Source organism: Apis cerana, linkage group LG10, assembly GCF_029169275.1.
Source record: "Apis cerana isolate GH-2021 linkage group LG10, AcerK_1.0, whole genome shotgun sequence".
Taxonomy (NCBI): domain Eukaryota; kingdom Metazoa; phylum Arthropoda; class Insecta; order Hymenoptera; family Apidae; genus Apis; species Apis cerana.
In genome coordinates, this window is record NC_083861.1 from 6,060,116 (window position 1) to 6,077,740 (window position 17,625).

The window sequence follows — 17,625 nt, forward strand, 5'->3', positions numbered from 1 at the left end:
GCGTTAAACGAGACTGGGCGGAGATAGAGCTATTCTGTCCGATGACACGACACTAGCGCCACGTGACCATTAATTACTAGTGCCCTGTATATACTTGTACATATATTTATTCAAATGCATTGCTTTAATCATCTATTGCTTCTATACTTTTACTTCTTTTACTTTTTAAACACTCGAATTGGTATATTTTTCTACCAAAAAGAAAAAAAATTCTTTAGGCATAATTGTTCAACGTACGATTTTGATTGATTATGAAATATAAATTTTCTGAATTCCACAAAAATATAATAAATCTTCCTCTTTCAACGCCTGATTTATTGTAAAACTGTCATAGCCATGCAATAATTAGAAAATTTTATGATTTTATCCTCCTTTTACCTAATTTATTTTTTAATATGATATCATTCGTTATTTAACGATTGACGCGTCATTCACTGCTTTTATAGCACCACGACCCAATTAAAATAGGTAATTGAAGACGCGACCGCTTAAACGACTTTCTTGTTTAATTAACGCCAACCAGGAAGTCGTTCAATTAATTAAATAGCATTGTTTCCCTTTCGAACGCATACCACTTAAACCCTATAATAAGCCAATCGATGTAATTTCAATAACGTTTTCATCGTCCCTCCTGATCGAATCTCGGAATTATCGTTGAGTGTAACAATCAAATATTTTGTCGACACTCCAAGTTGGCCAAGCTTCGACTGGCGTTCCACAAACTTAGCAAACTTATCTTAAAAATCACTAGTATATTTGATTTTCATCTCCTCTCCAATAATTCCCCTCTGAAAATCACGAGATGTCACCAGAATCGTTCGAACCAGAGAGAAACTCGACTCAGGAACGAGATTTCAATTTCAGATACCCATATACCACTCTCACGAGCGTAGCGACGTATTCACCTCTGAAATTCATCGCTCGTTCCCACACACACACACACATACGCGCGCGCGCTTCGCGTATAAAATCGAAGATTTAATTGCCATCTTCCATCTCTCCCTCCCTTCCCCCTCTTTTTTCCTTTTCGAACCCACTCCCGTATGCGATCGATAAGATTCCACGAGCGCGCTTCCACCATCGCGTTTTATTGAAAATCGTGAAAGCGCGGCGCGCGAAACGCAAAAATCGGCTGGGATAAGAAAAGGAAAGAAGATAGGCGAATCTTCCGCTCGGCGGAGCGTGAGCCGATAAAACGTATCGTTGCTCCGCTCGAGAATTCCTTTTCCTCGTTGTTGTTGTTGCTTTTCCTGCGCGGAGCCAAGGCCTTTCGCGGCGTTTCTTCGCGGTATAAGGCACTTTACGTGTACTCGACCTGGCAATATACTCGCGAGCTGCTCACGAGATTCGAGAGAGGAATGGAAGCCTGTGCAATTTCCTGATCGAACCGCTCGAAATGTTTGTTGCTTGGCGGGGAATCTGTTTCGATCAGATTCACGCATCTGTTTTTTAGAAGAGCATTCTTGTAATTGTAATCTTGTGGGATTGTAATCTAAGTTTTTGAGATGCGAGAAATAATTCTTGTTTATTATTTACGGAGGTAAATAGGTGTGAATTGTATTTTTATATCTTTATTTTCTCTTTATTAATGAGAGGAAGAAAAAAGGAAGAATATGCGTCTCGATACACTTGCTATTTTATTTTTATCGTCTTCAACTTCTCGAACTATGAGATTTCGTTTTGCGCATTGTAATCGCGTAATTGGTGTAGTAATACAAGGAATTGGCGAAGAAGAAAGGGAGGAAAAAGAATGCCTTGTTAATCAGAAATTCCCAACAAACTCGTTTCTCAAATGGAGAAATGATACGCTGCAAGAGATCACTACACTGTTGTTCAAAAATTGAGGATGTTGTTTTTATATATTTAATTTTATTTAAAAATTCTTTTCCTCTTTTTCAAAAAAAAAATTGTAATTAAATATTGTTCAAGCAAACTTTTGTTTCTTAATTACGTATCATCAATTCAATATATTTTCTGTATGTATTTAAAATATATTTCATATTAATTTCTTGTTTATTAACAAATATTAGAGACAGAGAGACAAAAATAGAGTGAGTCAATAGTGTGAAAAAGATAGAAAGATAGAAAGATAGAGAGAGACAGTATCTCTCCTTGCTTTTAACAAGAAAATTCAAATTCTTTATATTTTATAAATAATCCTCAACCGATATTATATAATGAATTGTATTTGTAATTGTTGGTAAAATTTTAGAGACTAATTGTAGCAATAATTCGCGAAGAGAATTAAAAAATTTAAAGTAGTACAATGGAAAGAATCAAGAGACTTGGGTATGCCATTATTAAGATGTACGTAAAAGGTATTTTCATTAAGAGAAATCGCGAAGAAAATTGGATATTTCGTACAATAAAAATGAAAAAGTTTTCGAGAAACTTCTTGATCGAAAATAAAGTGATATTATATGTTACACGGGAAATATTAAAATTGTTTCGAAAAAAGAATTTAATCTAAATAGAAGTCAATAATGATAAGATAATTTGTAGATAATTTGATATGATGAATGGTTGTAGTTTAAAAAAAACGATGTTTTTTTCTTATGCAATACTAAAGTAGCATAATACAAAAGTCTTATTTTTAGAAAAGAATAAGTAATAAGAAATTCAAAATGGAAATAAGTTTTAGTTAAAAGCAGTTAAAGATAATTGGAATCTATTAACTGGAATATCATATTTTAAAAATGAATTTTAAAAACAAATATTTTAGCCAAACTAAATCTAAATGTTAAATATTATAATAAATTGTCTTGAAACATATTTATCCAATTGTCTATCGTTTCTCTTATTTTTGATTATAGGAATTAAAATCATCATGACGAATAATTTTTACGTAAATCTAATTTTAAGAAATGATAATTATTTTGAAATAATCTTGTAAGAACGCGTCATTGAATAATAAACATACAATTAAAATATAAATTTTAAATTCAAATTAATCCTGCGATCGTATTACATTTTCTATAAATTAAATAATCCTCGTTTAAGCAGCTTGAAAGATTCAAGATGAACGATGTCAGTCTTAATTGACTTTTAATGCACATCAACACAATGAAGTATGAATCGAACATAATCCTGTTTCCGCTATTCGAGGATTATAAAGCAGAAGCGTATATATGTATATCTCCTTTCACTTGACTATATGTGATCCCTATCGCATATAATCTGGAATAAGAACGAGTAGAAATTGCACACGCAGAACTTACCTAATTTTTACGTAATATTTGTTACAGACGCTGGACTTCGACAGAGATGGATTGACGAAGCTGAAGAAAGCGATCAAAGCCATTCACAATTCTGGAAACGGTGAGTTAAATAAGATCATTTATTTATCGTTATTACTATTCTTATTTTTTTCTTTTTACCTTTCAAATAGTATAGGATAAAAATTTGTTAATTTGTTAAGTTATATAGCTGTAATGAAATCAAGTTGTTTAAAAAGTAAAATAATAAAAACTCAAGTTTTTCTGTAACAGATAGAAAAATATATTTGAAGTATATGAAAAATATTTGTAAATTACATTTTGATATGTATATCTAAAGGAAGAAGTAAATGTTTAATCCGATGATCTAGTCTAATTTAAAAATTGCGTGCTTAAATATTATTTTGTTATGTTTTATATATATATTCTCTTTTCATAATAAAACATTCAAATAATACATTCTCTTTTCACGGATTTAAAAGTGACTAGCAAGATATTAAAATTCTATCTCTTTTTCGTCAATGTGATCGATCACGTGCCCTATATTTGACGCTTCTAAATATAGTTATAGTTTCAAGGATACAGTTTTTCTTTACTTTCTATATTAGTTGAATTTATGGTAGTTACGTTACAATTTAATGAATTAATTCGAATGAAATAATTATTTTCACGGATTATTATACAAGTTTCGTTAATTAACCCATCTTCAATTAATTGTTCAACTGCAAAATTTTCGTGATCTCGTTAATTATGTTACAATTATTATAATTACAAATGAATGTTTCAAGAAAAAAGCGTAATACGAATTACAAAATTTTGATATTTACAAATTAGAATGTATTAACTTAATAACGAGATCGAGTTAACTGATAACAGGCGATCTTTCGTGACAAATTCGCATTAAAGTTCGTTTCTTCCTCGTTTTTACACTTTTTTAATGATATTATATTTCTCAAGTTAAAGCAGATGTACAATTAAGATGGAAAATTTATCGTTTGTATTTTAATAATACAAATATATTATGAAATATCCAAAATATATGTATATTAGAGAAGTATACAAAATGCATCATTAGATCGAATAATAGTTATTTTAAAAACTTTGATGAAAAAAATGTTTTATAATTAATCTTTGTTTAAGTAGAAAATAGCAGTTATTAAATCATAATTAGATTCTTTAAAAAAATTATGGAGTTAAAAAATATTAAATTTAAATATTCCGATATAATTAATTAATAATTTTTAATTGGGTAAAAAATTCAGATTTTTAATAATGTAGAAATAAATTAAAAACCTTAAATATTAGATAACAAAAAAAAATAAAATAATTTAAAATTATAACAATTAAAAATATCGTATGATAAACCAATTTTTTTTAAATTAATTCTTATATTTTCGTGTTGCAGCTCACGTCGATAACGAGGTTTATCTTGGAAGGGCGTTGGAAAGGCTTGGAGATGCCGCCTTGAAAGAACAGGAACCGGATATCGGTGCTGCCTTTTTGAAATTTGCGGTCGTCACAAAAGAATTGAGTGCTCTGATGAAAACTCTGGTATCTAAAAAGAAATAAACGTTTTAAAAATATTTATCCTCCCTTTATTATGTAGAAATTGAACGAGTTATGCAATTAATTAAAAATTACTCAATTAATTAAAAATTCTCTTTAATAGATGCAGAATATTAACAACATCGTTATGTTTCCCCTGGATTCGGTGCTGAAAGGGGATCTACGAGGTGTGAAAGGTGACTTGAAAAGGCCGTTCGAAAAGGCGTGGAAGGATTACGAGGCTAAATACGCGAAAATCGAGAAGGAAAAGAAGCAACACGCAAAAGAGGCTGGCCTCATTCGGACGGAAGTGACGCCGGCTGAGATCGCCGACGAGATGGAGAAAGAGAGAAGATTGTTTCAATTGCAAATGTGCGAGGTGAGGCTCCCCGAAACGAATCTGGAACGAACGATTCTCTCTCTGTTCTCAATATGTGCTTATTATGGAAGGATTGGTGTAATTTATAACACAGGTTTTCTTTTTGTATTTTGCGAAAAGAATCAAGTTTTTCTTTAATTATTTTGTAAAAGAATTATTCGGATTGAATGTATTATTTGAAGATTAAAATTTGAATATTAAATTTTGCTTTTTTTTAAAAACTTTCAAATTAAAAACATTAATAAATGATTATTGTGTCTTCTTTTATTTCTTTTCCAGTATCTTATAAAAGTGAATGAAATCAAAACAAAGAAAGGAATTGAACTGCTACAGCATCTAGTCGAATATTATCATGCACAAACCAAGTAAGCAAAAATGAAAATTAAATTGTCATTGATTATGAATTATTTATAAATAAGAATATCTTTTTATGTGAAAGAGATTGATTCAATTAAATATATATATATAAAATATAAAAAAATATATATAATAAATATCAATTTTTCTCAAATTTCTTTTCATAAAATACATTTCACACCGTTTTTGTTTTACAGTTATTTTCAAGACGGCCTAAAAACTATTGAACACTTTGGTTCATATGTAGCAGATCTCAGTGTAAAATTACAAAAGATCAGACAAACACAAGACGAGGAAAGAAGACGATTAACAGAACTGAGAAATCTCCTTAGAAGCTCAGGTTGCGACAAAGAGGTAAATTATATATAGTGCTCCTATAGCATGGTCCTTTTCACAATTTGAACTACAAAGATTTAATTTTATGCGATTTTCAGTTAAACGTAAATGCGAATGCAGGATATTCGCTTCATCAATTGCAAGGAGATAAACAGCATGGTGTTACAAGATCCGGTCATTTGTTGAAGAAAAGCGAGGGAAAAATGAGAAGAGTTTGGCAAAAGAGACGGTGTGCTGTTCAAGCCGAAGGTTATTTGGACATTTGTCACGCGGACGAGAATAAGCCACCAACGAGAGTGAATTTATTAACTTGTCAAATCAAGCTAGTACCGGATGATAAACGAGGTTTCGATTTAATTAGTTGTAAGTTGAATTGTTAACCCATTGACGTTAAAGTAAAATTTAATTGTTCATGATAGATTGCTTAATAATATATTAATAATATAAAATAAGAATAAATACTGTAGATATAAAAAATAATATTAAGAAAATATATATTTATAATTATTTTTTAAAAATTAATAATTATGCTTAAATATTAATGAAGTAATTTAAATATAAAAATAAAAAAATATCACTAACGTATTTGATGATTTTTATGATTACAGACAACAGAACGTATCACTTTCAAGCGGAAGACGAAGCTGATCAACGAGCATGGATGTCCGTTTTAGTAAACTGTAAGGAACGTGCTTTGCTTCGAGCATTCGACGCAAGTGGTAAAGCTGAAGCTGGTACAGGAAATCCAAGTTTAGTTGAACTTCAACAGGCTGTTATACGATGTGTCATGAGGTTACCTGGAAACGATCAATGCTGTGACTGTTCTTCGCAAAATGGTAAATCTATGAATATATTTTGAGAATAAAACATTAACGAAATATATATCTCTTTTTATTTATCTCAAATTGTACAAATTATACTTCAACTAAATTTTATTATTAATACTATTTTGAAAATAATGTAAAAAATACTTATGTAGATCATTTTTATATATCATAAGTATAAATATCTAAATCTAAACATATATAAAAAAAATAATGATTTTTTTTTCTTTCTTTTTTTGATAGATGCTACATGGCTCTCTACAAATTTTGGCATAATCGTGTGTATAGAATGCAGTGGAATTCACCGTGATTTAGGAGTGCATATATCTAGAATACAATCCTTGACATTGGATAATGTAGGCACTGCTCAACTACTTCTTGCACGACATATGACTAATCAAGCGTTTAACGAAGTAATGGAAGCTACATTGCATCATAATCATAAACCAACACCAACTTCCACGATGTATGCGTTAAATTTATTTAAATCTGTATAAATTTAAATTTTATATAAATTATTCATTTTATAGATTATCTGTAATTAAATATGTTTTATTTATAGGGAAGAAAGATATGAATTTATAAGAGCTAAATATGTGGATAAACGATACGTGATGAACACTTGCGCAGATGAAAGAGATCTCCTTTCTGATTTAGAACATGCGGTTAATAATCGTGATCTGCAACAACTTTTACAAGTTTATGCAGAAAATGTAGATTTAGCAGCACCATTACCAACATCGGTATGGTTTTAAATTATAAAAATATAAAACAAATAAAGCTTTATTTTATTATAAATTTTTAACTAAATTGTAATAATTTGAAAAATTATAATTTGTCTTTCTTTTAGGATCTGGGTGAAACAGCATTGCATTTAGCAATCTTACGTGAGATGGGAAACAGCTTACATATTATAGATTTCTTAGTACAGAATATGTCGACAGGTGGTATAGACAGGAGCACTATCGACGGAGAAACAGCCTTACATCTTTGCGCAAGACACGATAGAGCAGAAGCAATGAAACTCTTGCTACGAGCAGGTGCTGATCCAACACATCGAAATAAGCAGGATAAAACTCCGCTTGATATTGCACAGGAAATGGGACACCACACTTGTAAAGAACTGGTAATGCTATTATAGTTATTGATTAATTTGTATAACAATAACACAACGTATATATATTAATTGTTTCATTGTCCTTAGTTGAGTCATGCTCTACAAAGACAAAAGACATTGTTTGACAATGTTAATATCGACTGGAATCTCTCGCATGACGAAGGATCTACTGATTTTTCTGATGATGAAACAATAATAGAAGATAGGGTATGTTTAAATAATAAGGATAATAAAATTAATAATAAAATTTTTAAAGTCAGTTGTTTCAATTGATATATATTTTATTAGAATGGTTGTTTAACACCTGAGAAGAAATCTCGTAGTAGGCCACCTTCTTATGTGGGTGGCGGTGGTAGTAGTGGTGGTGCTGGATCAGGAGATTCGCCAGTGACTTTACGTAGTCGAAGTAGTACGTGTGACAGTTTGCAAAGTGGTTCTTCTCCAAGTTCTTCAACGAATAGACAACAAATGCCTCCACCACCGCCACCTCAATCAAGGAAACCTGTTGCTGGTATGATATATTATTACTATAAGTGTTCACATTTTTATTTGTAAATTATATAATAAAATCATTTTATTATTTTCAGTACCTACACCCATGGCTCCAGATATTTCGGTCAATATTCATGGATCATTGAAGAAGCGTGTAGCGCCCCCACCACCACCGGCTGGAAGTACAGGTGGTATACCTTCTTCTCATTATGGTACACTACCTTCGTCCGCGTCCTTAGCAGCGTCAACGCATAGCCGTACAACGAGCGAACCTATCTTAGCTGGGCATTCTTTACATACTCTACCACATGCGTTAAATACATTAAACAGTCAACATCATAAAAGATCGCCCAGTGGAGATTCTTCAACGGGACATGGTGCGTTTAAAAATTCACGCAAACTTTTCTACGAATTGTCGCCTAGTTCGGATAAATTTAGAATCTTCCGATTATTTTTGTTTTCGAAATTTATTTGGTTTTGTCTGTTATTAGGTGCAGACAAAGTAAATAGCTCAACACTTCAAAGACCAAGGAATCCTCCTCCCCCAGCTCCATCTAGTATCAATTCTTCAAGATTGAGTAATGGACGTAGCAGCGAATCGTTGAGTTCTATGTGTTCGGATCATGGTTTGGGTAATCCTATTCCACCTCCACGTAAGGTAAGTTCTTTTATTTTTATTTAATTGTATGAATATTTATTATATTATATTACGGAATATATATATACGGAAATAGAATAATCTTTTTTTTAACGAAAAAAAATATAATACTGAATCAAAGAAATCGAGGAATAACTTATAATTTTTTTTTTATTATTTTCAACTATGTGTTCATTCAATTATTTCACGCTAAAGCGAATGATATTTTATTTGTATTTTATTTGGCGCATTATCAGACATCGATACCGATAGATATCTAACATAACCTTTCATCACCATACGTATGTATATATAAAGATCTGTTCATATGTAACAATCATTAATTTTAACGTGCCATACTAACTATAAAAATATTATTAACACAATATTCCTATCATTATTCCTATGTAGAAGATAATGAATAATTTTTCCTCGATTCTTATTTTCAAAATCTTTTGGTACTTTGCATATCATACTAATCATATGTGTTCACCTATAATTTAAATATATAATATATGTATATCCATTGTTCACAAATTATATTTTTATTAAATTTTATTATTGATAAATCTTTGCAACAATATAATTTATATTTTTTTCTATGTTGCATAATCATAAATCATTAATTCATATTCATTCATTAAAAAATAATTGGAGCAAAATGTAAATAATAATATAATAATTTTAACAAGTCAAAAAAATTTACTTAAAAAATTACTTAAAATTTCTATCATATAATATAAAATATCTTATAAAAAAAATCATTAAATGATTTTTTATTATTTAGTATTAGTGTTAAATACTAAATTTTTTTAAAAAAATTTTTAGAAATAAAAAGAAAAAAATTCAAAACATATAATATCTTTTTTTTTTAATTGAAAATTTTTGAATTGGTAATTAGACACTGCATGTATCTCAAAGACAGTGCTTTATGGTTTGTTATTAACCATTGTTGGTACAGCGAAGGGACCGGGCCAGACTAGAGAGCTACGCAGAGGAGCCTTCATCTTTGCTCCCAAATCTGAATCTGGTAAACATCAGCCATCCCACATTACAGCTTGCTACACTTGAAATATCTCTTCTTATTTCTATGTAATATTTCTATGTAATATTTCAAAAAAAAAACTTATATTTTCAATATTCTGATCATTAATCGAAAGCTGAAAATAAGCATTCTTGAACATACTATTTGCTATTATTATTATTTATTTCTTTGCATATCTTCACAACTTTATTTCTTTTAAATATTTTCTATATATATATATATTATTTTAAGTTTTGTTCTTTATTTATATATTTAAATTTTAATATAAGAATGTATATATTACAGCTTGTCAACAAATTGATTGTTAAATTCTTTTTCTAATGCATCTTTCATTAAAATAATTTATTATCAGACAGATTTACGCAATGAATTTGATTAAAATAGTTAAAATTACTAACACAGAAGTGTCATTGAATATCTCTTTCAAGTGTAGTAACATTGCATGATCAATCGTACTATCCGTAATCATCGTCAGTGCTTCAGACATAATTTATACAAATAACATCTTTTGTTTAAATTAATTCATTAAAATTTTTATCGTGATCGTAATTGTATTCAATAATTTTGTTCAATTTCTACGCAAAAGTATTTTATTTTGTGAATTTCTACTACATTTACAATTCTAACCTCTGGCAGTGAGACATCTAATTAGGACAAATCTAACACTGGATCATTAACGTGATTCTGTTGGCAAACGTTTATGCTTTCCCAATGCTAACTGTGAATGTAAGATTTTCGTTAATTAAGATATATTATGCTAGAAATGTATCTATGTGCTTTGGAATCTAATTTTCGCATGAGCCTGTCCCGAATTTATGTTTGATAATGGCATTGAATCTTAAATTATTTTGATACAATATTACCTCATAAGTTTTCAAATATTTTCAAAATGAATGAAATTAGAGATAAGATTAATGTTAATATCATGAATCATGGAGAAATGAAGTATAATGTAGATTAGTACATAATAATAAGATTTTACATAGATATTTTGAAGTTAATATTTATAACTATATATTTATTGAAATGTAAAATGATATAGAATGTTAATATATTTATGAAATATTTTTGGAGAGTCGATTTTTCTAAAAAAATAAATATAAAAATTCATATAGAAAAATATTTGTTAAGGCTTATTTATTAAATTTGCATTTATTAACTAAAACGACAACAAGGAAAGATAAAGTAAGATCGTTCTGTTTTTGTTATACTTTTTTACAATTTCATCCTATTTCCGTTTTTACTTATTTTAATGCAAACTTAAAAAATAAGTTTCAACCGAATTTTTTTTTATATTAATTTTTATATTTGTTCTGATCTCTAAAATTAAAATGTTTTGAATATGAACATTCTATATAATATATAATATATATTATTTATTATATAATTACATATATATAATAATTATCATACAATATTTACATTATGTTATTACATTACGTATATATATTACATTATGTAATTTTGTAATTCTTTATAAACAAAATCCCTTTTCAAATTTTAAACAAACATATCACAACATATTGCGTACGGCTATGAAGTATCTCGCTTTGTTTTTATTTTTTTTTATTTTTTTTCTTATTATTAAGTGCTAATTGCTTGCTAAATTTCAGATAACTTAATCTGAATATAATGCAGCTTATATAATATTTTTCAACAAAAATTTTTGCAAAAGAATTGTAAAATATATTTGCTAAATGCCTGTTGAAATTTATAAAATAGTTTCAGTTAAATATGCAGCTTCAGTATGTCGCAAAAAAAATATTTCAAAACAAATGCATGTTAAAATGTAAAGCAAAATGGAAAGCAAAAAGAATTGTTTATTAGTAAAAAGTAGATTGTAAAAGATCAGCTTTATCATATTATTTATAGTTCACATCATATTATCATTTAAATCTCATTATTCCTCTATTTCTGAACAAATAATATTTAATTTCGATTTAATGAAATCGATTTTATGAAATCATTTTTATATCATAAATCATATTAACAAAAATTTTTTAGTACAATTTTATATTTAAACATATCAATAAAGAAATCATTATTATATGAACATTTGCAAACATATATATATCATAAATATTTATTAAAATAAAACAAGAAAAATGGAAACATTAATTATAGGTCATCAATTTTTATTAATATTTTATTCTCAAACTTAAAATAATGTATTTTGATATCATATTAACATTGCATATTCAATATTTATAAAAATTGTTCTTGTGATATCTTAATTAAATGTTATAATAATATATGCAGATACTGGCATAATAATCATATAAAAAATTAATATTTAATAATATTATTTAAATATTTATATAAATTTATATAGATATTTGATAATTTATTTAAAAAAGTTTTAGAAAATATAATATAGAATAATTATAGAATATATAGAATATATTCTATTATATATAGAATATATAGAATATATTAATTATAGAATATAATTCTATATAGAATATAGAATAATAATTTAGAAAATATAATATATTTTTCATATTAAAATTATGTAATATACTTTTAATCTTTGTTAAATTACAATGGTTATATTTGAATGTTATATATTTTTAAATTATTGAATATCTATACAAACAAAACTTTAATTTTTATCTTTATCTGCAAGAATAATAATCATTTTATAAAACCAAACAATTAAAAAATACTGTACGCAATGTGTTAGTGTTTCATTACAGATTTTAAAACTATAGTTCCTTTCATGCATGATATCTGATATTATGATAAGTAAGAAAATATAGAAAAAAATAATAATAAAAATAAAAAAAAAAGAATCAAATATAATAGTGAAAAAAAAAAGAAAAATATTTAATCGTGCACGATCTGCATAAAATAATGAAAAAAGCTATCCTCCTTCTCTTTTCCATTTCTAGAATTTCCAATTTAACCATCCTAGCAATCCAAGGAATTCTTCATATTGCTCCTAATTCGATCAATGCTATCGTGAGTTCGTTAAAGAGTGCTTGCTTCATTTGTAAAAGACTAAAAAAAATAAAGAAAAAAAGAGAAAAAGTACATACGAAAATGGACATTCGATGTGTCATTTGTCCATATAGTTAACCATTTTACGATTAACTATTATTTTTTTCTTTTAGCCAACTTCATCGACCTTAAGCGGATTACGACGCTGTCGAGCATTGTATGATTGCGAAGCAGATAATGAGGATGAGCTGTCGTTCCGGGAAGGAGAGGTGATCATTGTAACAAATGAACAAACCGACGACGACAACTGGATGGAAGGCGCTCTTGAACGAGCGCCTGAAAGAAGAGGAATGTTCCCGATTAGTTTCGTGCACATGTTGCAAGATTAACATTCGGTAAGCCTGAACTCGTTGGCAAGTGTCTCCAGTACTGCCAGCTCCGTGAGCATCGCTAGTCTTGGCAGGAAATCTTGGACGAGGAAATCGAAAGATTGAACACAAAGGATCAAGCATTCAGTTCCATAATTTTTAAAAAGTCATGGGTTCCTTCTCTTGGTACTTTTCTCTCTATCAATATTAATTTTAGGCTTTAAATTTTATGTGAAGTCTTTATTGTTTGAGATGAAGATAATGTATAATGAATTTTTATGATTTGTTGCACGTGATAACAGAAAAAGTTGAATATCTTAAGCATGTTTCTATGGAGGTGAAATACAAATATATGTGCAATTTGTTATAAACAAATAGTTGTGCTTCAATCAAATGTGGAAATATGCTTAAGAGAGTAAACCTTCTCCATCATGCTTTTGTTGATACAAACTCTTTATATTATTTAGTTTCGTTATAATATTTTGATTCATAAATATTTATTATTTTTAATTCTGTTTTAGAAATTATACGAAATTTGAAATAATTCTTCAATTTATAACTTGAAACAATTCCAGAAAAGCATATTGATTTGTTAAAAGAAGAGATTTTAATAATTATTATATGATAAAATACTCATCTAAAAAATATTTGCTTCAGTTTGAGAGGAGGAAATCATAAAAGAAATAATATCTGACTAAAAAATCAATATGAAAGTTGAGAAAGTTTTTGAGAATCATTAGAAACATCATGGAGAAGAGAAGTAGTTACTATAGCCTGAGCAAAATAAATTGGCTATATAAAGTTACAAATAGATAAATTCTCATCATATTATTAATTGCATGTAATTTAAGAAACATAACTTAAAATATTCTAATGATCATAATTTTTAAATATTTAAAATATGTAGTAAAACTACAAAAAAAAATAATTTGAAGGAATTATTTTATAAAATAAAATGAAATTAAAATTTAAAGCATATAAAAACTTATACAAAGGAAGTTATTGTGATGCAAGTTTATACTATTAAGTATAGTTAAAAATATATAATAATTTTTTTCATTCTTAATAATCTCAAAAAAAAGAGCTTAAGAAACCAATTAATATTGTTCAGTCTATAGCTTTGATACTTCATGTGTTGTACCTAGACGTGCCTATTCAAGTCGGATACTCAAACGTAAAGAAAAATCTTATACAAATCTACAATTTAAAAATTTCAATAAAAATACATTCAATGCTAGAAGAATGGGGAATAAGTTGAGCACCAATTGTTTCGAACAGGATGAAGAAATCGAAGACTGGATCGTTCTGAAGGCCGACGATAAACAAACAGAAAATGTGATATAAAATATATTTCAGTATAAATTATTAGTATTATGAATCGGATTCAACAAAAGAAAATTGAAAAACCATACGTTAATAAAATAAAACCTTCATATATGTTTATGATAATCGAACAGGGCGTTGCAATCGAAGCAAATCTATCATAAATTACGATATTCGTTCGTATTAAATTACAACTAACGGAGGATACTGGTTTATCTTGTTAGCTGTTGATTATCAATTCTACTACGTAGAACAACACGTATTCGATCGAAATACTAATCATATTTGGTAAATGTGCACAATTTGTGTATACAGAGATAAAGATTTAAAAAAAAAAAGAAAAAAATAAGTGTATGTATGCGTGCGTGAGTGTGTGCATGTTTGTATGCATATAATTATAAAAAAAAATAAGAGAAAGAATAGAATACAGAACTCAACTCTGTTTGTTGCATGTCTTTAAGTATCTGGCGCACACTTCTTTCTGTACTGCCAATGCTATAGTATATTCTATATGCAATTGCGTTCCAGGCGAATAGAACAAAAAGAAATTAATAGAAAAACATTTTCGTGATGGGTGTGGTAGATACAGCCAACGGCGTCGATCGCTGAAAAAGATATAAATATAGGATATTAAAAAGGAGGTGTCCTTATCTCCTAAAAAAAAAGAACGATATGACATTAAGATATTGCATGACACCGATAGTATTATTAGCGTATTCGATTCTTAAAGATCACGTGGTTACGAGCGTATGTACATTTTTGTAATGCCATATTATATTTGTTAGTAAATATATATATAAAATTATATATATATATATATATTGTGAAATAGAATTATGAAGTTAGAGATTTATTAGTCATTAAGTATATATAGTATATATATAAAATGAGAAGAAAAGAAAGAATATAAAAGAAAGAAAAGAATAAAAGAACAATACGTATGCGATTTAACCGAGATTTATGCGCCGGAAGCGAATTGAAATTTTTGTTTTTTTAATATTGTTATTTGAAACACATAATATATATGAAACCAAAGAAAACATTTTTGCGAGTGAGAGAATTGTAAACGCCTGCTAGCTCAATGTACATTAAAGGGAACTGTAATTTTTTTTTAAGGGATTGTAAATTTTTAATGTTCGCTTTACTTTTTATGTTGAGCCATACTATACTTATTTTCTCTCTCTCTCTCTCTCTCTCTCTCTCTCTCTCTCTCTCTCTCTCTTTCTCTCTCTTGTATTTAAAATGTTTAACCGAAAAACTTTACCAAATAAATATATTATAATTATATACGTGTATTATGTAAAGAATATGCTACTTACGCATTCTGTATTCATATCATTTAATCGGTTTGAATATAAGAGATCCACGAAAGAACCGCGAAGAATGAAACCAAGGATCGATATTGGACTATGTCCATTACCTAGTCGAAATCGGAATACTATTTATATTTCTTTTCTTTTTCTTTTTTCGATATTGATATTTACTTTACATCGAGTTGAAATTCGAAGTAAATCTATATGTGATTTTTTTGTATCTTATGGAAAATAACATTGTTCTTTTTTTCTTCGTCAAAATTATTTTAATTTTGATTTGTTTTTTTAATAAATTACTGATTAAATGAAAAAAAAATTAACAGAAAAGATAAATCAATCAAAACAATTGTCATAAAATCATGTGACAATAAAATAAAAGATTAAATTATTCTTAAAATATTTAAAAATATATATATATATATTATCTAAAGATAATCTTCGTAAATTTATCAAATTTTTAAAATAATATATAATGAAAAATAAAAAAATCTTAAATTAAGAATTATTTCAAACATTTTATTTTTTGTTTTTACATATTAAGTAGGATACAATACCATTTTCTATATATAATTATATGCCAAGCTCAACACTGTTTAAAGAACACTGTTTTATTTCATCAAAATGGATAAAGCTTTTATATAAAATTATGATTAATACATTTTCGATAAATTTATAAAACTCGAATCATTCAAAAACATCATTTCTTCACTTGATCTTTTTCCAATTATTTTATATCTATTCGATATAGTAATTATGATAAACTGTATTATATGCATTCTGCTTAAGAATAATCCAGTGAATAACTATTAAAATATTATTCGTAATTGTGCATTTCTATCGAAAATCCTATTCTTTAAAACATGCATTTTCGATGAGAAGAGCAATGAAAAATTAAAAAACAGGGTTGGATACAAGTTTCAAATTACATCGCTATTTAAATGCTAATTTATAATAAAAAAAAAAGAAAAAAAATGACAAAATTGTTTCCCAACCGATGTATCACGATACACTAACAAATCATGAAAATTTCATTAAAATTTTACTAAACATATAAATATATATAAATAAGATTGAGAAATGCAATTCATGAGCAAGTTAATAATGTATCAATCAAAAATCGTTATTAATTACAAATCATTGTCTCTATTAACTCGATCGAAATGTTCTAAACTTCAATTAATAGTATAAATATATTGTTATATATAATGATAAAATATTTTAAAAATATTTTTTACTTTTTAAATAAATATAAATTCTAAATTAGTTTCAAAATATACCACGAACACTAGTCTTAAAATGTGTTGATAACCAAAAAAGTTGGGAAACACTGAATTAGAAAAATCAGTTAATATATTTAGCATTAAGCTGCCTTTAACTTTGTTTATACATTCTCGCAATCTTTGATGCATCAATTGCGAATGTTTTATATCATTCGTCGACGCTGAAACAATGTGGAGAATCGTGCCGTTGATCAATGTACATATATGTATAGAATAAATGAGCGGACGAGGAATGAAAGAATCGATGTTTATACTATTAAACATATGATAAACAATAATGTAATATCTTAAGTATGTATTATATGAATATATTTAACGAACAACATCGATAACTGATAAATGACTCCTGTTCCTTGCATGAAACTTCTGTTGTGAATTGTATACCATAATTAATGTTAAGCAAAATGATTATTTAAGTTATATGGAAAACTATATTATATTATTATAGATAGCA

At 27.6% G+C, this 17,625-nt stretch overlaps 1 protein-coding gene across 19 annotated transcripts in view; it reads left to right on the forward strand.

Moving 5' to 3' along the window:
* Positions 1–15,865, forward strand: part of LOC107994516 (arfGAP with SH3 domain, ANK repeat and PH domain-containing protein) — a 34,710-nt gene extending 18,845 nt beyond the window's left edge. For 5 of the 19 annotated variants that reach the window (XM_062080922.1, XM_062080920.1, XM_062080921.1 and 2 more), the window contains 16 exons: positions 3,246–3,318; positions 4,621–4,766; positions 4,885–5,139; positions 5,419–5,504; positions 5,694–5,850; positions 5,931–6,195; positions 6,441–6,668; positions 6,900–7,122; positions 7,219–7,399; positions 7,507–7,782; positions 7,861–7,980; positions 8,062–8,284; positions 8,361–8,642; positions 8,757–8,923; positions 9,864–9,932; positions 13,061–15,865. In XM_062080922.1, the coding sequence (XP_061936906.1) occupies positions 3,246–3,318; positions 4,621–4,766; positions 4,885–5,139; positions 5,419–5,504; positions 5,694–5,850; positions 5,931–6,195; positions 6,441–6,668; positions 6,900–7,122; positions 7,219–7,399; positions 7,507–7,782; positions 7,861–7,980; positions 8,062–8,284; positions 8,361–8,642; positions 8,757–8,923; positions 9,864–9,932; positions 13,061–13,276 (2,967 nt within the window). In that variant the 3' untranslated portion in view covers positions 13,277–15,865. Of the gene's footprint in view, positions 1–3,245; positions 3,319–4,620; positions 4,767–4,884; positions 5,140–5,418; positions 5,505–5,693; positions 5,851–5,930; positions 6,196–6,440; positions 6,669–6,899; positions 7,123–7,218; positions 7,400–7,506; positions 7,783–7,860; positions 7,981–8,061; positions 8,285–8,360; positions 8,924–9,863; positions 9,933–13,060 lie in introns of all 19 variants that reach the window. The other 14 variants (XM_062080926.1, XM_062080923.1, XM_062080925.1 and 11 more) reach the window with 10 other exon arrangements.
* The last annotated feature ends 1,760 nt before the right edge of the window (positions 15,866–17,625 follow it).